The sequence below is a fragment of the Heterodontus francisci genome, chromosome 26, assembly GCF_036365525.1.
Source record: "Heterodontus francisci isolate sHetFra1 chromosome 26, sHetFra1.hap1, whole genome shotgun sequence".
Taxonomy (NCBI): Eukaryota; Metazoa; Chordata; class Chondrichthyes; order Heterodontiformes; family Heterodontidae; genus Heterodontus; species Heterodontus francisci.
In genome coordinates this window covers 68,286,591-68,312,880 of record NC_090396.1, presented here as the reverse complement: position 1 = coordinate 68,312,880, position 26,290 = coordinate 68,286,591, and the positions used below count along the sequence as shown (strand labels likewise).

The 26,290-nt window shown below is 42.1% G+C and overlaps 1 protein-coding gene across 1 annotated transcript; it reads left to right on the top strand.

Moving 5' to 3' along the window:
* The first annotated feature begins 1,305 nt into the window (after positions 1-1,305).
* On the top strand, positions 1,306-22,021 carry LOC137384582 (voltage-dependent calcium channel gamma-1 subunit-like). The gene is made up of 4 exons (XM_068058721.1): positions 1,306-1,546; positions 16,353-16,427; positions 18,105-18,242; positions 21,782-22,021. The coding sequence occupies exons 1-4, from the start codon at positions 1,306-1,308 to the stop codon at positions 22,009-22,011; spliced, it is 684 nt and encodes a 227-aa protein (XP_067914822.1). The 3' UTR covers positions 22,012-22,021.
* The last annotated feature ends 4,269 nt before the right edge of the window (positions 22,022-26,290 follow it).

Here is a 26,290-nt window from a genome sequence, read left to right as displayed (position 1 = left end):
GAAGCTCTCGAACAGAAACAATGACAAACAAGCCAAGCTGACAATTGGAGTGTCACTCCCGTGGAGGGAGGGTCTTCAGAACTTTACAACTCTTCACTACATCCTGCAAATAATGTCACAATAGCGTGAAGAGGGTTTGAATGTTAGATAATAATGGACCAGAATCAGAGTTAATACATGACCATTTCAAAACTCAACATTCAGCATTTCTCTAATTACATTGGAGGCTTTTTTTCATTCAGCCTGGTTGGCACAAGGATGAACTATTGGACTTTCAATGGAGCCTTCGTCCCATTTAATTTTAAACATTGTGTAAAGACACACAGTGTCTGAAGCTGCAGTGGTTTTGATGGTTGAGGGGTGGTCACTGCAGGAGGAGCTGCCACTGGGACTGAGACAATGTCATGTCAGGGATTTAACTGCTACCACAACATTCCTGCGGTTCTTTCCAGGACATTTATGATCCGATTCGAGGCCTCGGGTAGACCTTGGCTGGAAAGCTGTGTCTCTGGGACAAGAGGCCGGAATGATCTCTGGAAGTTGATTTCCTCCACAACCCGCGGTCCCTCTCACTTACTGCACCCATTCACTGAAATGTTCCACATTCACTTGTGCTCACGTCTGGGCCCATTCTCATTCCTCACCGGGTTTGCTGTCACCCACAATGAGAGGCTGTGTAGAATAGGGCGAAGTAAAGGACCTCCAGATTCACCCTCAGATCAACGTGTTTGTGGATAAATGTAGCAGGGTCAGACAGAGCCTGGTGTGAAATACTATTGGAAGGGTCTGCAGCGGGAGACTTGCCCCCAAACGCAGCTGAAATGTTTTTACATCCTTTGAGAACTCTGCAATCTAACCTGCAGTAACTGGTTACCTTCGGGATTTGTTTTAATTAGGTTGTGTGGTTTTTACATAAACAAACTGTCAGTTCCCATCAGACTGCAGCTCTTAATAGAAAGGAATTCAGTCCCGGAGCCACACTAACCTCCAATGGTAACCCGAGGAGCGGAGAGACTAACAGAGGCTCAATGGTCAAATGGACCTCAGCAAAAATCCCAGCCCAGGACTCATTCTCCCGAATCTCATCATATCAAACTGTGCGATGGGCCGAAAGGATTAAATGCAGGGTATGGGACACAGAGTGTGAACAGGGAACAAGGTTCACATCCAGAGTCCCAGCTAGAAACTTTAAACCTCAGTGCTGCTTAACTCGGTCTTATTACAGAGAGTCTGACGCTAATCAAAGCGGGGGTGGGGTCAGAGAAGACATACCCGGGGAAAGAGCTCAGGGTCTTCTCCGGCATAATGGACGAGGGCAAAGCAGGGAAGATTAAATGCACCTTCTGCTTCGTGACGGTGGGAATGATATTAATGGTGGTCGCTGTCAGCACTGATTTTTGGGCAGTTCTGAGCCCCAGGCTGGAGAGATCCAACAGCACCTGTGAGGAGGCACATTTTGGACTGTGGAGACTCTGCACTAAAAGTACCTTCGTCCACACGCTGGATCCCGAGGGCAAAGGCTGTGGGAGCACGGGGTTCCCTGGAGGTAAGAGACAGCTGAATTGTACCTTCCACATCTGAACTAACTAGAAGCAGGCGCTGAGGGAGAGACCAGGAATCAAACTGTCCGACATTAGTTTGTTCAACTTTCCATTGGGAACTAAAGAATTCCCAATTTTGCTCCAAATCACTGAGGCTATCGGTTTCATTTTGCGAAACAATGACGACAGAAATGTCATTGATAAGAGGAATTTCAGATATTGCGGATATGTAAAAACCTGATGATTTTACTGGTAACGGGAGGGAACAAACTGTCTTTCACACCTACTGCACATATCAATCCACCTGAACGGATCCTGCCCTCACACACACACCTTGATATTACAATTGACAGCAAACTCCTATTCTTCATGCATGTGAAACACTGGCAGACGGACTGAGACAAGCTCCTGACGGGCATCAACATGTGCTTGTGTTAACCTCCTGTCTGTCTTCACTTGGCCACTTAGACGAGATTTATATACTTTATAAGACTTTGTTCTAGTACATAAGCGATCTTCAGCAGATAGAAACAGAGACTGCACCGAGTTTCGGCCTCAGAAACCGGAGAAGTCCTTTCCCCCTTTGAGAAAACTGCCGGTTAATTAAAAAGAAAGGGAATTGGGCGAGAGTGGGTGTATTGGAAGCTCAGAGATAGTGCGCATGTTGGTGGAGTCACTGGTAACCTTTTCTCAATGTTCTCTGACAATATGCCAAAAATCTTAAATATGAATATTTGTAGTAATTTTCAGACCCTGTTAATTAACTAGATTATAATTAACATGTGGAATTCCCAGTTAGCTTCAGTAAGGCAATTGCATTTCTGCTGCATTCGTCAACTTACTCGAATGACTAATTCAAATATATATGGAATAGAAAATGTTCAGCTAAAAGACCCGCCCTGCTGGTTGCTGAACAGGTGTTGGTCTTAGATTACACTTGAGTTTTGCAGGAGTTCACTCCACCAGCTAAAGAGGGCCGGTCTTTCTCCTGGCGCTAATACTGCAAGTTCTCTTTTGCGTTAGCAGCTATTACTTCAGCAGTCGTGCATCTCCCTTTCTTCATTGCTCCGAATGCCTGGCATGTGTCTGAGTCGATGAACATTACCTTTCACTAAATAAACGTTTGTCGATTTCTGTTCCTCATTGGTTGGACATGTTGAACTCTCAGCCTCAGTTCCCTGGCTATACCGTCCTGAGAGGAGATGTTTCCTGGGTGCAGTCCTTACTGTATTTTATCTGCTATTTCTTTAAATCATTCTGTAATTCTCCGCCAATCCTGCTTTGATTCTACTGCCCCTCCCAGCTTCAGCTGTAAATTGGACCATTGACTCCCTCAATGTGTTGTGACAGCTGTTACTCAGAGGTGGTAAACTTGCCTCTGAGTCTGAAGGTCGTGGGTACACGTCCTACCCCAGACACTTGATCACACAAGCCTAGGCTGACACTCTAGTGTAGAACTGAGGGGATGCTGCACTGTTAGAGGTGCCATCTTTTGGATAAGACATTAAAAAAAAACAACAAACTTGCATTAAACTGAAAAACTACCCTCTCAGGTTGACATCAGGGGAGTTCCCCCCAGTGTCCTGGTCATCTTTCATCCAACATCACTGAAATAGATTATCTGCTCTTTATCACATTGCTGTTTGAGGCAGTTTGCTGTGTATCAATTGGCTGTCACATTTTCTACATTACAATAGTGCTTCATTGGCTGCAAAGCACTTTGGGATGCCCTGAGATTTTTTTTTGAGAGGTGCTATATAAAAGCACATATTTCTTTCTCAGAAGCACTGGTTGTTTTCTACTTTTTAGCCAATTTCTTATCCATTCCCAAGATTTACTTGGAAGCTTTTGGCTTAACCTGGTAACTTTTTAATTCCAATAACCTTTGGAAATTGAACGACACAACATCTTAGAGTTCACCATCATCCATTTTTGGTTGCCACTTCCTCAAAAGATGTTTGTCAGGTAGAATCTGTACTTTCTAAATCATGTTGACTGCTATTCACTGATTGTAAAGATAATCATCAGATTTACTCCTAATAATTGATTCCCATTTTTTTTTTATTTCCAAAATATACTTTATTCATAAAAATCTGTAAAAATTACATTGCCAAACAGTTTCCAAACAGCACCAAAAAATACAAACATTGCAAGGGAGATCAGTTTCCTTCAATACTGTCATGAGTTTCTTCCCAACCCTTCCGTTTCACAATTGTCATGTCAATTACAGTTTTACATTTACAGCAATTGAGAATATTAACGATACAGTTCGAGGGGTTTCCCATGGATCCAGCCCCTCAGTCCAGCTTGGTGGGGGAACCTTACACTGTGGTCTTTCCCCATTGAGCCTTTGCTGCGGCTGCCCCAAGCTTTAGTGCGTCCCATCATTTTACATACAATTGACGTAAGACTAATTGACCTGTAGTTATCTGTGTCCACCCTGTCTTCATTTTTGAATTCACACTTTTACCTCTTTCTAGTTCTGTTCCTACATTAAACTTCAAAAGTACTTGATTGGCTGAGGCTGTGAAAGACGCTACATAAATGCATTGTTTTGTTGCACGTCTTTCTTTAGTTCAATATCCTAATTGACTGTGACAAAGGTAAACTATTCCTTCCCATTCTCCTCAACCCGTCTGCATTCTTTGACATGGTTGACCATAAAATTCAGCTCCAATGTCTCTCCAATGTCATCTGGCTGAGTGGGACTGCACTTGCCTGGTTTCATTCTTATCTATCCTGTCATAGTCAGAAAATCAACAGCAATGACTTGTCTTCTCACTCACACACCCAGCTTTACCTCTCTTCCACTTTTCCTGGCCCCCTCCTCTGTCTCTAAATTATCAGATGCTTGTCCAACATCCAGTATTGGATGAACAAAAATTTCCTCCAATTAAATATTGGGAAGACTGAAGCCACTGATTTTGGACACTGTCACAAACTCTGTTCACTAACCGCTGACTCCATCCCTCTCCCTGGCAACCGTTTGAGGCTGAACCAGACTGTTTGCAACTTTGGTGTTATATTTGATCTCACACATCCACATCATCATAAAGACTGCCCATTTCCACCTCTGTAACATTGCATGACTCCACCCTTGCCTTAGATCATCTGTTGCTGAAAACTTAATTCATGCCTTTGTTGCCTCTAGACTTGATTATTCTGTGCACTCCTGGCCAGCCTTCCACCTTCTACCGTCCATAGACAGAAGTAATTCAAAACTCTGCTGCCTGTGTCCCAACCACACTAGATCCTATTTACACATCACCCCTTTGCCTGCTGACGTACACTGACTTCCAGTTGACATAGAATAATAGGATCATAGAATGTTACACCACAGAAGGAGGCCATTCAGTCTATTGTGTCTGTGCCAGCTCTCTGGAAAGATAACTCATCTAGTGCCACTCCCCCACCCTTTCTTCATCTTCCTGCAATTATTTTCCTTTCAGGTGCTTATCCAATTCCCTTTGAAATCAATGATTGAATCTGCCAGCACCACTTTCTCAGGCAGTGCATTCCAGACCTGAACCACTTGCTGAATAAATACTTTCATTCTCATGTTGCCATTGCTTCTTTCGCCAATCAGCTTAAATTTGTGTCCTCTGGTTCTTGACCCATCTGCCAATGGAACCAGTTTCTCTCTGTCTACTCTGCCTAGAACCCTCATGATTTTGATCACCTCTATCAAATCTTCTCTCAACCTTCTCTTCTCTAATGAGAACACCACCAGCTTCTCCAATCTGACCATATAACTGAAGTCCCTCATCCCTGGAATCATTCAATGGGAATCGGGGGAAAACCCTCTGCTGGCTGGAGTCATACCTAGCACAAAGGAAGATGGTTGTGGTTGTTGGAGGTCAATCATCACAGCTCCAGGACATCACTGCAGGAGTTCCTCAGGGTAGTGTCCTAGGCCCAACCATCTTCAGCTGCTTCATCAATGGCCTTCCTTCAATCATAAGGTCAGAAGTGGAGATGTTCGCTGATGCATGCACAATGTTCAGCACCATTCGTGACTCCTCAGATACTGAAGCAGTCAGTGTAGAAATGCAGCGAGACTTGGACAATATCCAGGCTTGGGCTGATAAGTGGCAAGTAACATTCACGCCACACAAGTGCCAGGCAATGACCATCTCCAACAAGAGAGAATCGAACCATCTCCCCTTGACATTCAATGGCATTGTCATCACTGAATCCCCCACGATCAACATCCTAGGGGCTACCATTCACCAGAAACTGAACTGGAGTAGCCATATAAATACCGTGGCTACAAGAGCAGGTCAGAGGCTAGGAATCCTGCAGTGAGTAACTCACCTCCTGACTCCCCAAAGCCTGTCCACCATCTACAAGGCACAAGTCAGGAGTGTGATGGAATACTCTCCACTTGCCTTGGGTGCAGCTCCAACAACACTCAAGAAGCTCAACACCATCCAGGATAAAGCAGCCCGCTTGATTGGCACCCCATCTACAAACATTCACTCCCTCCACCACCGACGCACAGTGGCAACAGTGTGTACCATCTACAAGATGCACTGCAGCAATGCACCAAGGCTCCTTAGACAGCACCTTCCAAACCCGCGACCTCTACCAACTAGAAGGACAAGGGCAGCAAATGCATGGGAACACCATCACCTGCAAGTTCCCCTCCAAGTCACACACCATCCTGACTAGGAACTATATCACCATTCCTTCACTGTCGCTGGGTCAAAATCCTGGAACTCCCTTCCGAACAGCACTCTGGGTGTACCTACCCCAAATGGACTGCAGCGGTTCAAGAAGGCAGCTCACCACCACCTTCTCAAGGGCAATTAGGGATGGGCAATAAATGCTGGCTTGGCCAGCGACGCCCACATCCCATGAATGAATAAAAAATTCCTTCCTAAAGTGTGGTGCCCAGAATTGCACACAATATTCCAGTTGAGGCTGAATCAATGTTTCATAAAGGTTCATTATAATTTCTATGCTTCTATACCTCTATTTATAAAGCCCAGCGTCCTGAATTTTCTTTCCACTACTTTCTCAACCTGCCTTGCCACCTTTTAAGTTATGTGTACATAAACCCCCAGGTCTCTCTGTTCCTGCATCCCCTTTAGAATTATATCTTTTATATTGCCTCTCCTTGTTCTTCCACCCAAAATGTATTGTAAGGGTGAGAGCTTGTCCCGGTAACCAAAAATACCTCGAGAGTCGGATGTCTTGTATAAATGAGCGATCTTTATTTACGAGCATGCAAGGAGAAGTCCTACTCTTATGAATGATTGTAGGGGTTCTACTAATATAATGTTTGAGCTGGCATTTTATACAGTTTACAGGAGGTTTACTTGACAAGCTGTTTCTTTAATTACATCATCTCCCATCTACTGTCTTCCCTAATCTCATCCTGCCTTGAATATATTATTCACCTCATCAAACTCTTGATTAGCTATTCATGTGATTTGTGTGTCTAACAGGCAAGCTTTTCGCAAGTTTCAGGGAGCTAAGTTACGCTAAGTATCCCATGATTTCCATAAGCCAGTCTCCCCTACAGTATCATTTCACACCTCTCTGTATTAAATTTCATCTACCACTTGTCCGCCCATTCCACCAGCCTGTCTATGTCTCTTGAAGACGATCACTATCCTCCTCACAGTTCACAATACTTCCAAGTTTTGTGATGTCTGCATATTTTGAAATTGTGTGCTGTACATCCAAGTCTAGGTCATTAATATATATCAAGAAAAGCAGTGGTCTTTAGTACCAACCTGTGGGGAACCCACTATCTACCTTTCTCCATTGAAAATAACCGTTTACCACTACTCTCTGTTTCCTGTCACTCAGCCAACCTCGTATCCATGCTGCCACTTTCCCTTTTATTCCATGGGCTTCAACTTTGCTGGCAAGCCTATTATGTGGCACTTTATTAAATGTCTTTTGGAATTCTATATACATCACATCAACTGCATTGCCCTCACCACCATCTCTGTCACCTCATCAAAAAACTCAATTAGTTAAATACGATTTACCTTTAACAAAGCTATGTAGTTTCCTTTACTTTAATCCACACTTGTCCAAATGACTGTTAATTTTGTCTCGATTATCGTTTCTGAAAGTTTTCTCACCACCGAGGTTAAATCGACTGGCCTGTAGTTGCTGTTAAGCAACACCTCGATTTTAAAATTCTCATCTTTGTTTTCAAATCCCTCCATGGGCTTGCTCCTCCCTATCTTTGTAATCTCCTCCAGCCCCACAACCTTCTGAGATATCTGCACTCATCTAATTCTGGCCTCTTGTGCATCCCCGATTTTAATCAGCCCACCATTAGCAGTCCTGCCTTCAGCTGCCTGGGCCCTAAGCTCTGGAATTCCCTCCCTAATCCTCTCTGCCTCTCTTTTCTCCTCTAAGATGCTCCTGAAATCCTAATATCTCCTTATGTGACTCCCTGTCTAATTTTGTTTGAAAACAAAGTGTCTGCGGACGTTTTATTATGTTAAAGGTGCTATATAAATGCAAATTATTGTTGTTTCCAATATGTTATAGTATCCATTAACTGCCTTATAATAACATCAAAGGGCTAAAATGGAACACATAATGGATTCTACAGTTTACTTGGATTTTAGGAAGGTCTTTCAGATTGACCTGGGTAGTTTACTACACTGAGTCAGTGCTTGTTCTAAAACTATACCAGCAGCAAGATCCACTCTGGAATCAGGTTACATTTGGAAGCTTTCCCAAGAGTTTATATACAATAAATAATCTGCACAACTCTGAGATTGAGTGTGCTTCCTCCCTCAAGAACTGGCCAGAGTTCAGTGTCACCAGTTCAGGATCCATCATCCCCACAGCTCTGCTCTCCTCACAGATCATTCACCATGTGGCACATGCTTTGCACTTTTCTCAACGTGTGTCACAGGGATTTGTAAAATCAAGTTCACGAGGTGTTGGTGGGATGTTTTAATCTGATAATTGTTATTTCAGTGTTCTGCAATTATCCACACTATGTCCCTTCCTTTCATTAGAGTCAGCACCTGAATCTACAGTCATTTGTTAAACAATATCCCTTGGGAACAGACACAGTTACTGGTCAATGTGATCACACAAGGTCTATTTTCATGGAGCGTTTGTGTGTTGATGTGACACCATATAAAATCTGCAGGAAGGTTCTCACGATCAGGGCTTGTGTCCCTGCTCACTTTCACTCATTTGTTCATTAATCCAGAACTGTATTTCCAACAGAACATTGACGGCCTTGTCCATTCTACTGCACGTTTCAGTTTTGTGTATTAAAGAGGTGCTTTCTGCTGTGCTCGCCCATGCCGTAGAATCATTACAGCACAGGAGGAGGCCATTCAGCCCATTGAGTCCATGTCAGCTCTCTGCAAGGCAATACAATCAGTCCCATTCCCCCCACTTTGGCCCCGTAACCCTGCAAGTTCATTTCCCTCAAGTGTAATAGAGTCATAGAGAGATACAGCACTGAAACAGGCCCTTTGGCCCACCGAGTCTGTGCCGACCATCAACCAACCATGTCCATCCAATTTCCTTTTGAAATCATTCATCATCTTGTCTTCCACCACCCTCAGAGGCAGTGAGTTCCAGGAATACCTGAGCATCAAGAATTCAGTTATGTTTAAGGGTAAACAGAGCACATACACAAGCACAAAGGGCGATTCGCCATCTCTAATGCCCACAAATTTTCCTCCACACAAGATCAGGGGGCAGGTTGTTCAACCTTGCCCGTCTAAGAGCGAAGTCCAAAGTACGGAAAGTCCTCATCAGAGAACTCCTCTTTGCTGACGATGCTGCTTTAACATCTCACACTGAAGAATGCCTGCAGAGTCTCATCGACAGGTTTGCGTCTGCCTGCAATGAATTTGGCCTAACCATCAGCCTCAAGAAAACGAACATCATGGGGCAGGATGTCAGAAATGCTCCATCCATCAATATTGGCGACCACGCTCTGGAAGTGGTTCAAGAGTTCACCTACCTAGGCTCAACTATCACCAGTAACCTGTCTCTAGATGCAGAAATCAACAAGCGCATGGGTAAGGCTTCCACTGCTATGTCCAGACTGGCCAAGAGAGTGTGGGAAAATGGCGCACTGACACGGAACACAAAAGTCCGAGTGTATCAGGCCTGTGTCCTCAGTACCTTGCTCTACGGCAGCGAGGCCTGGACAACGTATGCCAGCCAAGAGCGACGTCTCAATTCATTCCATCTTCGCTGCCTTCGGAGAATACTTGGCATCAGGTGGCAGGACTATATCTCCAACACAGAAGTCCTTGAAGCAGCCAACACCCCCAGCTTATACACACTACTGAGTCAGCGGCGCTTGAGATGGCTTGGCCATGTGAGCCGCATGGAAGATGGCAGGATCCCCAAAGACATATTGTACAGCGAGCTCGCCACTGGTATCAGACCCACCGGCCGTCCATGTCTCCGTTATAAAGACGTCTGCAAACGCGACATGAAATCGTGTGACATTGATCACAAGTCGTGGGAGTCAGTTGCCAGCATTCGCCAGAGCTGGCGGGCAGCCATAAAGACAGGGCTAAATTGTGGCGAGTCGAAGAGACTTAGTAGTTGGCAGGAAAAAAGACACAAGCGCAAGGGGAGAGCCAACTGTGCAACAGCCCCAACAAACAAATTTCTCTGCAGCACCTGTGGAAGAGCCTGTCACTCCAGAATTGGCCTTTATAGCCACTCCAGGCGCTGCTTCACAAACCACTGACCACCTCCAGGCGCGTATCCATTGTCTCTCGAGATAAGGAGGCCCAAAAGAAAGAAATGCCCACATTCACACTCTGCCTCCAGTCCTCGGGTCCTTCAGCACAAAATCTAATGTGATGCTCCAGTGCAGTATTGAAGGAGTGCTGTACTGTCGGAGGTGCAGTCTTTCAGATGAGATGTTAAACCGAGGCGCTCTCAAATGACTCCCATGTCAGTATTTGAAGAAGGTTGGGGGTGGGTGTCTAGCTAATATTTCATTCTTAAGGGCAATTAGGGAAGGCCAACAAATGTTACCCTTACCGGATAAAGCAAAAAAATTCCTGAACCAACATTACTAAAACAGATAATCAGGCCACCAATATTCCCACTAAGCTGTGCGTATGTGTGGTTATGGGTCACACAACAACCTGGAAAGCACTGCGTAAGCTGCTCACAAGTTGTTTCTTTTAAGATACCATGTGTTCACAGTTATGCAAAAAATGTAAAGGTACCAAGCATTGAATTAACAGACCCCACGCCATAAAGAAAATTTAGAGGGAATATTGCTGGATATTGTTGTTTGTGCACAAATTGGCTACTACATTTCCTACATTAAAACAGGGACTACACTTAGAGTACTTCATTGCTGTAAAGAGCTTTAAGATACCCTCAAGCAAAGTGTGCTTGAGGTTGTGTATATACATTGCAGGGCTGCACTTAATGGCTGTCAACTCACTTCAATAGTGTAAGCTTGTCAGCGATGTATTTGGCACTGGGATGAAATCTCCCACTTTCAATGTGCACATTTAATTTTGACTCTGTAGCAAAGCAGCATGATTGATGGGCCCCCTAAACAGGCCCAACACCATTTAAATGAATCAGCCAAGAACTCTCAGCAGTCATTTACAACTGGAAATTTTAAATGCCTTTCTCGCTATAAATACACCTTGTATTACATTACAAACAATAACCTACAATGGTAAATAACCAGGCAGCAGTAAAATGCTTCAGATGTTCTTGTGAAATGAGCATTCAATTTGAATGTTGCACTTTTGGTTCTCTTCCATGGAAATCTGACAATAAGCCGGGTTGATAAACTGGTAATCAAGTAATCCGAATCTTACCAGTTATTTTATAATTCCCCTTCTACAGGGCCGCCAAGATGTCAGGTCACTGAGATGTGCTAGTAATTGTACACTGCAGGCTTCTGTAAAATCATTTAGGTAGGTCTTAGGTTTTCAACTTGGAGATCCCTGTGCCTTTGGGGGTCAGAGAGTCATCCTAACCTTGTCTGTCTGGAGTTGGGCATACCATGTGATGTTATTATACTATCTTGAGAATTCCATCACTTCATACATGTTAACCATGGCTCAGTTGATCGCCCTCTCACCTCTGAGTCAGAAAGTTGTGAGTTTGAGTCCCACTTCAGAAACTTGAGCACAAGAATCTAAATTAACACTCCAGTGTGGTACTGAAGAAGTGCTGCATTGTTGGAGGTGCCGTCCTTAGGATGAGATGTTAAAGCAAGGCCCTGTCTGCCTTCTCAGGTGACCATGCTAGTTCGTATGGCATTATTTGGAAGAAGAGCAGGGGAGCTCTCCCCAGTGTCCAGGTTAATATTTATCCCTCAACTAACATCACTAATTTAGATTATCTGGTCATTATCACATTGCTGTTTGTGAGCCAATTGGCTTCCACATTTCCTGCTTTCCAATAGTGACTACACTTCAAAAACTACTTCATTGACTGTAAAGCATTTTGGGACATCCTGAGGTCATTAAAAACAGTATATAAATGCAAATTCTTTCATCATTGTTTTGTATTTGTTAACTCAGTTCCTATTGTTTGTGAGTCCACTGAGGTGAGAGATATTAAACCCGGGGAATGGAATCCTTTCCAGTTCACATTCCCAGGCTCAGCATCAAGCACAGACAGACTGGAGTGAAGCTCTCTCTTCACAAGAACATAAGAAATAGGAGTAGGAGGAGACCATATCGCCCATTCAGCCTGCTCCGCCATTCAATACAATCAGGGCTGATCTTGGGCTTCAACTGCACTTTCCCACCAGCTCCTCATACCCCTTGATTCCCTGAGAGACCAAAAATCTGTCTATCGCAGCCTTAAATGTATACAACGATGGAGCATCCACAACCCTCTGGGGTAGAGAATTCCAAAGATTCACAACCCTTTGAGTGAGCCCTCATGTCAGTCCTAAATGATCGGCCCCTTATCCTGAGACTGTGTCCCCGTGTTTTAGATTCCCCGGCCAGCGGGAACAATTTCTCAGTGTTTAACCTTGTATGTTTCAAGGAGATCACCTCTCATTTTTCTAAACTCCAGAGAATATAGACCCAACTTACTGGACAACCCCCTCTTCCCAGGAACCAATTCGGTGAACCTTCGCTGTACCATCTCCAATGCAAGTATATCCTTTCTTAAATGTGGAGACCAAGACTGCGCAGTATTCCAGATGTGGTCTCACCAAAACCCTGTACAACTGTCGCACGACCTTTTTATTCCTGTACTCCAATCCCCTTGCAATAAAGGCTAAAAAATGTTATTTGCCTTCCTAATTGCTTGCTGTACCTGCCTGCTAACTTTCTGCATTCCTTGTACAAGCACACCTAAGTCTATTTAAACATCAACACTTACAAGCTTCACACCTTTTTGAAAAAAAATCCTGATTTTCTATTTTCTACACTGCCACAACAATATTCATCAGCCCCCAATCTGAAAAGAGCAACACTTACTGCACCAATAAAGCATTTTCCTCATAATCCCACCTCAGCCATCCTGTGTTCTGTCCAAGTAGGAGTGCCAATTATTGCCAGGCTAGAGACAGTTTTGTCCTATAGGTTTGTGCCCAATCGGAACTGGATGCAGATTTCCAATTAATTTCACATCGGACTTAACACATAAAAGAGATCTTTATCCTTTAAATTTGGACTAGCACATTAATCGATAAGTACAGTAGTTGTTATTCCTATTGGCGCTGCTTTGACAGGCCCTTTCAGTGTTAAAGGTGTCACGTTGTGTGACATACAATCACTGTTATTTTATAACGAGAGGAGATCACCCCACGATTGCACAATCAGATCACTGGGTTCCCACAATTCACTCAAAATGTTTTCTGAATCTCCTTCCCTGCTTTTCTCGAGTGCCCAAAATAATGATCAAAACCCAATAAAAAATCTAAACTTTTTTATATTTCACAACAACTTGATTGTATTTATTTGCTCAATTGTCTCTTGTGTTTTTAAGGTTTTACTTGGTCTCAACCTTTCCCAAATGCCTGGGCTTGATACTTTTGCCTAGAGCTGTGATTCTGTGAGCTGTGTTTAGATTGTGCAGTCTGAGTATGAGCAGCATACCTAATTTTTGAGGATGCATCAATACCACTGAGTCTCCTGTACTGATGAGATATTTTTCTTCAGCTTCTATGCTTTTCCAATCAGCAGTTTTTCTTCAAACGATTCAGCATAGCAAGAGGTTAAATTTCAGAAACATTATTGAAGTAATATTTATGTTTTTTTTTAAAAAAGAGGCTATATATATGTGTGAAAGAAAAATGATAATGTTCATAAGAACATAAGAAATAAGAGGAGTAGACCACACGGCCTCTTGAGCCTGCCCTGCCATTCAATAAGATCATGGCTGATCCTCCACATCAATTCCACTTTCTTACCCTATCCCCATATCCCTTGGTTCCCTTAGTATCTGTAAATCTATCGATTTCAGTCTTGAATATGCTCAACAACCGCATCCACAGCTCTCTGAGGCAGAGAATTCCAAAGATTCACAATCCTCTGTGTGATGAAAATTTATCCTCATTTTGGACCTAAATGGCTGACCCCTTATCCTGAGACTATAACCCCCTAGTTCTGAACTTTCCAGCCAGCGGAAACGTTCTTAGCATTTATCCTGTCAAGCCCCTTAAGAATTTTATGTTTAAATGAGATAAATTCTGCTTACATACTTTGTGTTCGATAACCTTCAGAAACTGCATTAAGCTGAGAAAGACAGAAAGAGAGAGACTAAGGGCAGAGACATAGGGAGAGAAAGGAGAGTACAGAGAAAGAGAGAGAGACTTCATGTTACTATTAATTCAATTTTCAATAAAATGGTTGAATTTTGAAGCTAATGAATTGTCTACATGTACAAAAGTAAAATACTGTGGTTGCTGGAAATAAGAAATAAAGGCAAAAAAGTGCTGAAATACTGCAGGCAGCATTTGTGAAGAGAGAAACAGAGTTTCGAGTTGATGACTTTTGTCGGAACAGATAGAAAAGGTCAATGACAATTGTTTACACCTGCGAGATATATCCTAATTGCTAGCACCTATGAGAAAGAGAGAGACTAATGGATAGAGAAAAAGGCAGACAATGTCTTTCATCATTCTAATTTAATTTTATTTAAAAAATTTTTTTTAACGTACATTGAAATTTGAAATGAAGCAAAGCCTCTTTGAGGGAAACAGGAATTAGAGAAGGAAAAGGGGAAACAGAAGAGTTGAGGCTGAGAGGCCTCTGGTACCATATCATTCAGCTAGGAGGTAAAAATAGGATTTGGGGGTGAGTTGATGGAGGGTTAATGGTGAGGTGATTGACAGCAAAATAAGGAGGCGGGGAGGATATAGGGGTTAAATGGATAATACAAAAGGAAAGAAAGAAGTAAGGTTAGTGTTGAAGGGGTGGTAGGAAGGAGAGGATAGTGGGAAGTTGAACAAGTAGTGTGTGCTATAGAAGCAAAAACGTTGGGGGAAGCATGTGTGATTGTGAAGGGTAATAGGCTGCCACAGCACATCATACACTACACTACATCAAAATCATGCTTTCACCACAGCATACCATGCTACACCACTCTGCACAAAAGTAACCCACATCGCACCAAGCTACACACCATGCTACATCACATCACACTACAACACACTACACACCACACTATACTACACCATACACCATAACATGCTACACAATACTACACTATACCATACCAGGCCACTAACCACCTTAAAGTGAGAAGCAAAAGAAAAGACAAAGACAAACAGTAACACAATGATATTAGAAAACAATACAAAAGTGACCATATTCAATGTCTCAGGAGATTGCCTAGTCATAAATATTTACTGTAAAACTACACTATCAGCTCACCACCACCTTCTCATGGGCAACTCGGGATTGGCAATAAATGCTGGCATAGCCAGTGACGCCCACATCCCATGAATGAATAAAAAAAAATGTCATGGCCATTCCCCTTTTGGAGATATCTTGTCGATGTCCAATTAGTAAGTAATTAAGACTCATATTTACATAGTACTATATCATACCTCAATGTATTTCAGGAACAACATGCAGTGACTGTCGGTTCCCACTAACAACAATGAGATGAGTGACCAGTTAATCTGTTTTTGGTTGTGGTGTTTAAGGTAGCAATGTTGGCCAGGGTTCCAAGAGAACTCTGCTCTTTTTCTATTAGCTTCTTGAAATCAGTAACGTCTACCGGAGCGGCTATGAAGGACAGCACTTCCAACACTCCCACTTTCCCTCAGTGCCTCCCTGGAATGTGGACTAGATTATGGTTCAAACTCTTGGTGCAGTGCTCAAACTTACAACCGAGAAGTGAGAATGTCACCGAGTCAAGCTGAAACATCACTTTCATCTTCAGATGAACTCTGTGAATAATATTTTTGGGGGAACCAAACCCCTTCAAAAAGAATTTGATAAATATCTATTAAAAATTGGGATTGCAAGTTAAGGATAGACATGGATGATCAAATACTTAGGAAGATCATGTTTCCTCTAGTGATGGGATATGCATGAATAAATAGAGTTGGAGACGTGGTTTATGAGGTTGAATTAACATCCGAGAGTTTCATTTGAATATTTCGAAGAGTCAGGGCAACATTTCATTTAGAACTTTGCCTTGAAGATTTAACTAGCATTTGGTCAATTGCCTCAGATGTTTGGGTGGGTTGAATATATTCCATGGCAGGGGGAAACTGTGCAGTATTTATAGAGGGAGTGAACTTGAAAGGTTAAGTTATACTTGGTCCAAACAAACTGACCCATAAGGAAGTCCCAGTCCCCACTTCACTTTGCTCATTTCTACTATTTTACTTTTGTTCAGAATATAACTGCACGTATTTCAAGCACTTCACGTCAGGAGAGAATGCAGAGATATTCCAAGTTACCACTCAGAAGGGTAAGTGACTGAGAGCTGTAGGATCTTTTGCAGCTGTGGGATCAACTCGGCCAGTTATCCATCAGGTTATCCATCAGGTTATCTGATGCTGTAATAAAGGATAATGAACGAGGGGCACAATTTTTAGATGTGACTGTATAACTGATGAAGGGGTGATGGAGTTACTATCAACCTCACAAGTTAAAAATCAAAGCTGTGAGATGGAGAGGCGTGCACTATTTTGAAACCTACTTACCCCAGTGTTCTCCCATTCCTACCCTGAAAGTTAGCGTATGGTTCCACAGGCACTTTAGAAATGTCACAGAAGTGACCAATCTTCCTAAATGATCATTCCATCAGGGGAGGTGTTACAGTGAAGCCTGATCCTGGGCTTACTTCACATCCCAAGCAGAAGGCTCTGGACAGCAGGAACCTTGAATAGCCCACAACGGTCAGGGCAGATACAGCACAGAATGCCACAGCCTTGCTGAGATCAAGTCACCCAGCACGGACCCAAGGATCAAACCTGAGGCTGGCTGGTTTGTACTAAGTACCAGATTGGTTGTTTCATATATGCTGGATTTTCATTAAAATGATTACGATTTTTATAAAATTGCTGAAAACAATATTGATCCTGCTGCTGAAAACTAGGAGCAAACACCAAAATGGTCATATTCATAGAATCAATTATCGAATGATGAGCATAGAAGGAGGCCATTAAGCCCAATGTACCCGTGCCTGTGCTGGCCAACAATGGTAACCCACCCCCTTTAAAAAGATTTCATTTTCACAGAACTTGTTGCCCTGGATTTTTGACAAAAAGTGATAACCTACTGCCAGAATGGGTCTTGAAAAAGTATCAAACAATTGGTGTTGCAAACTGTAACCAAAAGAACACAAGATGTGTTTAAAAAAGAAACCCCAAAGCTTAAACTTTCTGAATATGCTCTGGTTAATCCAGAAAAGTGGGAGGGAGCTGAGCTGGCATTCATATATGAAATGTCCAACGTGAATCAGGAACACAAACTTGGTGGATTTTTTTTTCCTATTCCAGAGCCCATGTTGTCATCCCAACTGAAACCGCCTAACTCACTACTCCAACCAAATTTAAACACAGGCCCTTCCAATCTTTCTGGTCAGCACCATACTGGATGCGCCCTTGAACACTGGGCCACCAAGGCTAATATCGTGTTTGCTCACATACAGAAGCTGCACCATTTACTCTGATAGAAATTCAATGATGCCGCATCTGCTTTTCCAGCTCAGCGTGGGCACCTAAGGAGCCAATATGCTGGGCAGGCCAAAAGTGCAGCACGCACAGAGAAAGAGGTGTCCAAGAAGGTCACCTGAAACAGTCGTCAGGTCTTTTTCTATTCAAATAGAGGGCCAAAAGTCTGTTTGAGGGCTCCTTTTCAAAACTGGGCTGCCCTGCACACTGCTGGCACAGTGCAAGCTGAATTTTAGGCCCCACCGTCGGATTTTGCAGAGACTCATGTGAAAGGAGGATTATATTTGAGGGAGATTTATTGTCAAACCTTTGCTGCATGCTGCCACTCTATATATTGACTAGTATCCTGGGTATCCTAGCTCTTCCTGGGAGAATACAAAACAGGAGCTCAGCGGCGAGTGAGTGAACCAGAAAATACATTTCTGCTCAAATAATCCGTGGCTTTTCTGCACCTGTTATTCTTTCTCCAGAATACAGTATATCGGCGGCAGCTATTGCCATCATCAGCGTAGGATTCATGGTGCTTGGCACAGTCTGTGTACTACTCTCCTTCAACAAGACACTGGATTATTTCCTGAAACCGGCTGGCATGTTCTTCATCTTCTCAGGTAGGTTTGGCTCTGTGCTGTGGCCAGAGAGTTAACAGCCATACTGCATCTTAAATTTATTTTCATTAAAGCCTGTTTTTGATTGAGATAATGCTTGGACAAATAGCATGTTCTATGATGGGATTACCTCAACAAAGTGTGCTTCATGTTCCATGGGTGTGCTGGATTGAGGCAGATGGAGTGAAAAAATACACAGGAACCACTCAGAATATCTTAACTAATGGCCCAGAGTTTGCTGAAAAAAGTAACTGCGTGTGAACAACACTCGCTGTTATTAATGAACAATTCAGTCAGCAGGAGATTCCCCGCTAATTGCGAATCACTACAAGTTGATCAATGATTTGTGCTGGTCTGCCATTAACTTCATGAAAATGACATCTCGCTCTCAACTTCCCCATGTTTTTGATAAATTGCTGCATATTAATTGCCCATTAATCTTGCCGTAGATAGTTAAGTCTAGTGATTAGCAGCATAAATAACAATTATCATGTCATTAAAAAGAGTAATGACTGCCAATCAACCTCTCATGCCCAGAAAGTGAACAATTAAAAGCGTGGAATCTCATTTCTTCAGGTAGTGAATTGTTGATTACAAAAATGTCAAATTATAAATTTTAATTTTTTTTACCTTTGTCTTTTCCTCTCTTTGTCAAACTTTCTTTCACTCTTTATTCTTTCTTTTCTGCACCTGCTTGACATTGAATTCACACATACTATTTCGCCCACCTTCTCAATCATTCCTCTGTTTATTTCTCAATCCTTTAACCTCATTGACTTGTTGTCCTCTGTGTCATTATCAGTTCGCACTGCCCCCTATGCCTAGTTGAGTGGATGTAAATGATTCCATGGCACTATTTCAAAGAACAGGGGAGTTCTCCCCTTAAACAACATCACAAAACCACAGATTATCTGGGCATTATCGCATTGCTCTTTGTGGGAGCTTGCTGTGCACAAATTGGCTGCTGCATTTCCTACATTACAACAGTGACTACACTTCTCAAGTACTTCATTGGCTGTAAAGTGCTTTGAAATGTCTGGTGGTCGTGAATAAATGCAAGTCTTTCTTTTCTAGCAACTCTGTGGACAAAAATTTTAAAAACCTAAATGTACATGAGCAAGCCTAAATGTGTACGATCAAGTCTACCCAATTGGGCGTGCCATGAGATGTCCTGACGAACATAATCTGGGCTCATACTTCTTATTCCCTCCTTCTAGCCTTGCAACTGATGTGTAAGAATCCTGGGAAATCCCTATATTGGGTTTTCTTGCTAATTAATGACAGCTAACTTAAACACTGTGACTGGCTGTATAGTGAACCATATTTTAACCCTGCTTGTGATACACCGTGGTTAAAGTGGCTGAGAGGTGGTTCAATGGGATTTGAGATTTGGACCTTCATTGAACAAATTATAAAAAAGTAAACTTTGGGCGGCGCAGTGGTTAGCACTGCAGTCTCACAGCTCTCGGGACCCAGGTTCGATTCTGGGTACTGCCTGTGCGGAGTTTGCAAGTTCTCCCTGTGACCATGTAGGTTTTTGCCGGGTGCTCCGGTTTCCTCCCACCGCCAAAGACTTGCAGGTGATAGGTAAATTGGCCATTGTAAATTGCCCCTAGTGTAGGTAGGTGGTAGGGAATATGGGATTACTCTAGGGTTAGTATAAATGGGTGGTTGTTGGTCAGCACAGACTCAGTGGGCCGAAGGGCCTGTTTCAGTGCTGTATCTCTAAAATAAAAATTTTAAAAAATTTAGCAGAATATGAAAACAGACATGCTTCTGTAAGAAAACTAAAAGATAAACATTTCAGCAGAATTCCAGAGAAAACAATAGTGCTTTGAAGCCCAGACAAGATGCCATGTTTGCCTTACTTTGGCCAGGCACTAATATTGAAATTGTTAGTGAGCTGATAGGAGTTTGAGCATTGGGAGGTTGACCTGGCTTGGGTGGGAAGATGCTTTTGCAATTGGGCTGTTCAAATAATAGCAAAGTTATGATTGGGTTAAATCGGTCTCCATAGCCTTTGCTGTATAAAGAACATAAATGAAGGGATTCCCTGAGTACTGAGATTGTAGACATGGTATTACGTGTCACATTGACTGACACCATGGTTTCTAGGACACGACCAGGGAGCAGTTATGTGGAGATCGCACCTCTACCCAGGACATAATTGTAATGCTTTCATATTGCTGCTCAGACATGAGCATGCCTCAAATCTTACTTATACTGAATAAAGTATAAGCACTGTCACCAATTATCACTGTTATCACTTCAAATCATTTCAGAACTTGAGAATAAGGGGTTAAAGGCTTAATTGACAGCAACACCCCGATTTCTAACAAGTTCTGCCTCTCACTGGGATGTTGTTCCTCAGCCACCAGACACGAGGGGTAATATTTCATGGTTTTTACAGCTCATTTGTTAATGCACCTAATCTCTGGGCCATTAGATGGGCTTAATCATTTTAATTACTGACCTGGTATGTGTTATAAATTGAACACAAGGAGGTTTTTTTATTCTTTCATGGGATGTGGGCGTCGCTGGCAACACCAGCATTTGTTGCCCATCCCTAATTGCTCTTGACAATTGATTGACTTGCTAGGCTATTTCAGAGTGTAGTTAGGAGTCAACCACATTGCTGTGGGTCTGGAGTCACATGTAGGCTAGACCAGGTAAGGACGTTAGTGAACCAGATGGGGTTTTCCGACAATCGATGATAGTTTCATGGCACCATTACTGAGACTAGCTTTTAATTCCAGATTTTTATTAATTGAATTTACTTAATTGAACTCAAATTCCACTAGCTGCCATGATGGGATTTGAACCCATGTTCCCAGGGCATTTGCCTGGGCCTCTGGATTGCTAATTTAGTGACATTACCACTGCATCACCTATGTATAACACAGGTGATTGCTAGACATAACTCATTCAAGACTTCACTGTCCACAGTTATTTGGTCAACCCATTTGTGAAAGGTAATCAGTTTAACTAGTTGGTTCCCTTGGGGTCAGGCAGCACTAGGTCAGATCTCAGACTGGATGAAAAGTTGTGACTCCCTTGAATAAATGGAGTGAGTCTGGGGTGTAGGCAACCTCTCCTTGTCATTTTTGTCACTAGCGGGCACTGGAGGGTAGGAAACCAGAGCACTTTATGACAAAACAACTCCTCCCTCTAGCATGTGGCTGTGTCACCGTGTACAATATAAACCATCTGCTTGGTCAATTTATGGGCTGTGCAATCAAATCTATTTTGGGAAGTTGTTGGGAGGGGAAGGTGAAACACTCCGTATATACTTTAAGGGCCTAAATCACAATCTGTGGTTATAAAACGATTGGAACAACCCTACAGGAGAATTTTCCTGAGTGCTGTGAGGTTCCTACCTGCAAGGTCCATCAGACAATACAGTCCACCCACTCCGTGCCCAAGGAGCTAACCCCCATAAATGTTGAACGAAGCATGTGTGTTTTTGAATGTGATAATGCTGTGCATTACGCCCACAGTTGGTGTTGACAGCTCCTGACTCATTCCACCTGACTTTATTCCAGGGCTGTGCATCATTATTTCTGTGGAGGTCATGCGACAATCAGTGAAACGGATGATAGACAGCAAAGAGACCATTTGGATCCAGTACCACTACTCCTGGTCCTTTGCTTGTGCCTGTTCTGCCTTTGTCATCCTCTTCATCGGCGGGATTACCCTTCTTTTGATCTCTCTGCCACGCATGCCCCAAAACCCATGGGAGACGTGCATGGATGCACCACCAGAGCATTCATGAAGAAAAAAAGGAACAAATTAACACAGCAAAGTATTCACTTTGTAACACAACGACTTTACAGGCATGGATATGGGTGGTGACTTTTGGAAAACATTGTGATGGTGCTAAAGAGGGAGGCTCATTATCAGGGTTTTAAAAAAAAAGCTATGACTTTAATTACAAAGAAGATTTATGAATATCCTTTGCCTATTGTTAATGTTTAATGAAAGTACAGAGAACAGGTAATAAAAAGATAACAGACTGCTGGAAATCTGAAATAAAAGTAGAAAATGCTGAAATGTACAGGATGTTATTTGGAGAAAGAGGGGTTAACAGGCTTCTCATGCCCTAAACATTAACCGTTCATTCTCATCCAGATGCCTACTGTGAAATTTCTATTTAATTTATTATTTCTTCAGCAGTACAGTAGTGTGAATAAATACACAAACACAGTTGATGGTGAGTAATTGATGGGGCTATGGCGCTAACTGTACTGATGATAGATTTGCTCTCTCACAGACGGTCTCATGGCAATATCACCAACACTGTTTTCAGCATTCACTGGTGTGAGACTTTCTCTTTGAATATTAATTGTTTGATTCACAACAGAAGAAGGGGCCACAATAGTGGATCTCACTGTTGTAGATTATTGTGTGTGCTCTATTCTCACAACTGCAGATTAAACATCCAAGCCTCAAACAGTCTGTCTCCAATGGCTATTAACGTTAAGAAATTCAGAACCACACGACATCTCATTTTACATTTATTCTAGCCGTCATTTATCTCTCCAGATTGATGCTTCTCAAGAAATCTGATCCTTTTTAAAAAAAAACTGCAACAAACTGTTTAAGTACAGACAAATATCAGTAAGTATTTGTAATAGTATTTACTGGGGAACATTTGTAAACATTCAAAATATTATTCTTGATGCAAAACATGGTTTAATCCATTTACCAAAAAACCCCCACAATTTAACAAGCATACTCAACCCCACTGTCAAACTCTCACCCTGCTCAGTATGTGGTATTGATATAATAAAAGCAAAATACTGCGGATGCTGGAAATCTGAAACAAAAACAAGAAATGCTGGAATCGCTCAGCAGGTCTGGCAGCATCTGTGGAAAGAGAAGCAGAGTTAACGTTTCGGGTCAGTGACCCTTCTTCGGAACTGAAGAAGGGTCACTGACCCGAAACGTTAACTCTGCTTCTCTTTCCACAGATGCTGCCAGACCTGCTGAGCGATTCCAGCATTTCTTGTTTGTGGTATTGATATTGTTTGATGTTTTTAATAGACTGATTTAGAGAGAATAACTTCAATAATGCAAAATATAGCCTGAAAAGAATAATCAGAAAAGCCAACTGATAAAATCATGGATCTGTATTTCAACCACTAGGAAAAGACCATTTCAGCACTGGACTATTTTATATTATAACAAGCCAGTTTTACACACTAGTTTGGTAAATGTGATTGGGGTTCTTCCACCCCTGTAGATACTGAGGTTGACATTGAGGTTTCACTGTCCTTGGAGAATGCATTTGCATTTTAACTGCATGGCAGTCCTGTTTTTAATAAACATGCACACATTCACACAAACTTCTTTAAAGAAATGAAATAAAAGATGCTCTTGGGGGAGGAACTTTTCAGAGTTTTCCCTGAAATTGGTTGCCATTTTGTTTTTGCCTCCCTGAGTGTCAGTACATTGGTGGTTGTGGAGACCGTGCCTGTGATTGCTCTGTCTAGTGGATTGAGCGAGCATTGATGGTCTTGGCCACTTTTTCTCACCCTTCTCCTTGTTTGTTCGTAGGTCTTTTCTGTGACACAACTTTTCATTACAGTATGTGGCTTCTGAAATCTACAGAGAGGCAGGTTGCCATACTGGTCGTGAAAATGAGTCTCTTGAACATTGTGCTTTGAACTACTTAGTGTTCTTCTTACTGAGGCAGGTAAATGGAGTTGCAAAGATCACTCCTAATCCAATTGGGAAGGCAGTGCAGGCTCGAGAAGCTGAATGGTCTATTCTGGTTCCGACTTATGTACTAAATGCTCCACTTAAAGCACAAATAATCAAGTTTTTAAAAAGGCATGCAAAGATGGCAACTACAGCAAAGTTCTGAGTATCAAACCATACTTTGCCAAATGTATATTTGAGGTTTTTTTTTCCAGATGCCTTTGCCTCTAACAGTTAACTAAGATCTAAAGTATTTATTTTCATTAGCTGGATGTCCTATACTCATATTTAAAAGTCTCCGAACCAAATTACTGAGCAATCACATAAATAAGAGTTGTCCACTGGGGTCCGCTCTCCCTCTCTCTCCACACTGATAACACAACCCACCCATCTCAGTTGGCAAGCTCCAAAACTTAGGAACCCTTAACTGTAGACTTGGGCACTGCTTGAGTTTAACTAGCTATAAGTGGACAACCAACCAGCCTGTTTAGCTTCCTCTCCTTGTCCATTTGAGGTCATCATATCCATTAGGGCATTGGCTTGAGTGGCAATCAAAAGAAATATAAAGGATGTGGAAGCACTGATTTACAAATGGAAATAGAAAATGCTGGAAACACTCAGCAATCCGGCAGCATCTGTGGAGAAAGAGAGTTAACGGTTCAGGTCGATGACCTTTCATCAGAATTTGAGTATTTCCAGCATTTTCTGATTTTATTTTAGATTTTCAGCATCCCTAGTATTTTTCTTTTGGATAAATGGAAGGTTTCCTTTGTTTAAACTGACTTAATGGCCAGTTATTTTAATATAGAGGGAGCACGTCACACCTGAGGTACCTGCTAAAAGTTCAGCTCGATTATTACACGTTTAGTCATGAGTATGAGATAGATTACCAGAGAACAAATGTTGACATTAAAAATAGTCCATTAAAACTTAATGTGAAGTAAAATAGCAAAATGAAGAAAAAATATTCAGTAATTCAGTAAAGGATGTTTCACTCAGATAAGGATATGATTACTAAACCAAGAGTTTTAAAACAAAAATTGCTTAGTTGAGGATCATTTTGTGTCGATGCCACACATGCTTAGAAATTTAGACAAAAATATTCTAAACTTACTCTCCTATTTCCCTGAAGATACATCCTGCTAGGATACAGTTGCACAGGTGGCAGCAAGTCATCTGGCACTTTGCCCATGTGTCTGCTCTTCATGTGAGAATCTGTGGACCATGAATGTTGGCAGGCTATTAGGAAATGGGACATCATAGTCACGTTTATAGATGCACTTCCCAGCAGGACTCTCAAGATAGAATTCAGAAGTAGGAAACCTTCCCAATTCCCATGATTAGGTGGAAGAACATTGAAGTCCAACATAGCACCCGATTGTTATCCCAGCTGAACAGAGTTAAGATTGAACCTGAGATCCTTCTGGTCTGTAATACTTATTACAAGATCAGGTGGTGCAGTTCCTCGTTCAGTTTATCATGGTCACTTGTGGATTGGCCAGAAGCCACCTCTGTGCAATGGGTGATACAAAACTAGAATCATTCTCAAAGATAATATAGCCAATAAAACAATGCAAACCCCATTATTATTGTGCAGTGCTAATATTCCAGCTAATACAATTTAAGTGCAGGCTGCATGACAATAGCGAGCTTCTTAAACCCAATGCATGTTATCAGATAGTATTTCTTTAACTATTGTATTGTACCTTAACGGTCAGGGAATGGACTTCGCCATTCTCAGACTGACCTTCTGTCTTAATGAATGACTTAATCTGATCTTACTTCCACTATACTTGTAAAACTGTCATTTAGAAAAGAAACATACATTTCTTTATCAAATTGTTGGAACTTCTTGAATTAGAAATGTAAATAAATGAACAAAATGTACAAAAGAACTACTTCAGAAGCAATGAATCATCAATATGACCTTTATTTTAAGAACTTCATCATCTAGTTGTTAGCATGATTTCAATATATTGCACAAAGGCTTCACACCACCACCCCACCTCCCAATGCCTACTCCAAGAGTGGTGGTAAAGTAGGGAGGTTAATAGAGACCCAGGAGTCGTGAAGGTAGGGTTGCCAACCTTTGTCAGTGTCCTGGAATCTCCATGAATTAAAAATTAATCTGCAGGACACTGCTGCCAGCAACACAGGAGAAAAATAATAAAAATATATTTTTATTAGTTATGGAAAGTATTGGAGAAGGAGTGAAAAAAAGGCCGTTTATTCTGACAGGGCGGTTGGAAGTCATGTGATGAAACGTCCAGGAATATGTCTAACCAGAACTGACAACCCTACTTGTGGTTCAGTTTTAACTTCTGTTGCCCAAGAGCTGCAGTGGTAGGTGC

What these genes read in the sequence shown, in the direction of transcription:
- LOC137384582 (XM_068058721.1), top strand. Translation starts at nt 1,306, where the DNA reads ATGGACGAGGGCAAAGCAGGGAAGATTAAATGCACCTTCTGCTTCGTG. An exon ending in CCAAGTTACCACTCAGAAGG is followed by an intron (nt 16,428 to 18,104) that starts GTAAGTGACTGA and finishes TTCTTTCTCCAG; the next exon opens with AATACAGTATATCGGCGGCA. An exon ending in CATGTTCTTCATCTTCTCAG is followed by an intron (nt 18,243 to 21,781) that starts GTAGGTTTGGCT and finishes ACTTTATTCCAG; the next exon opens with GGCTGTGCATCATTATTTCT.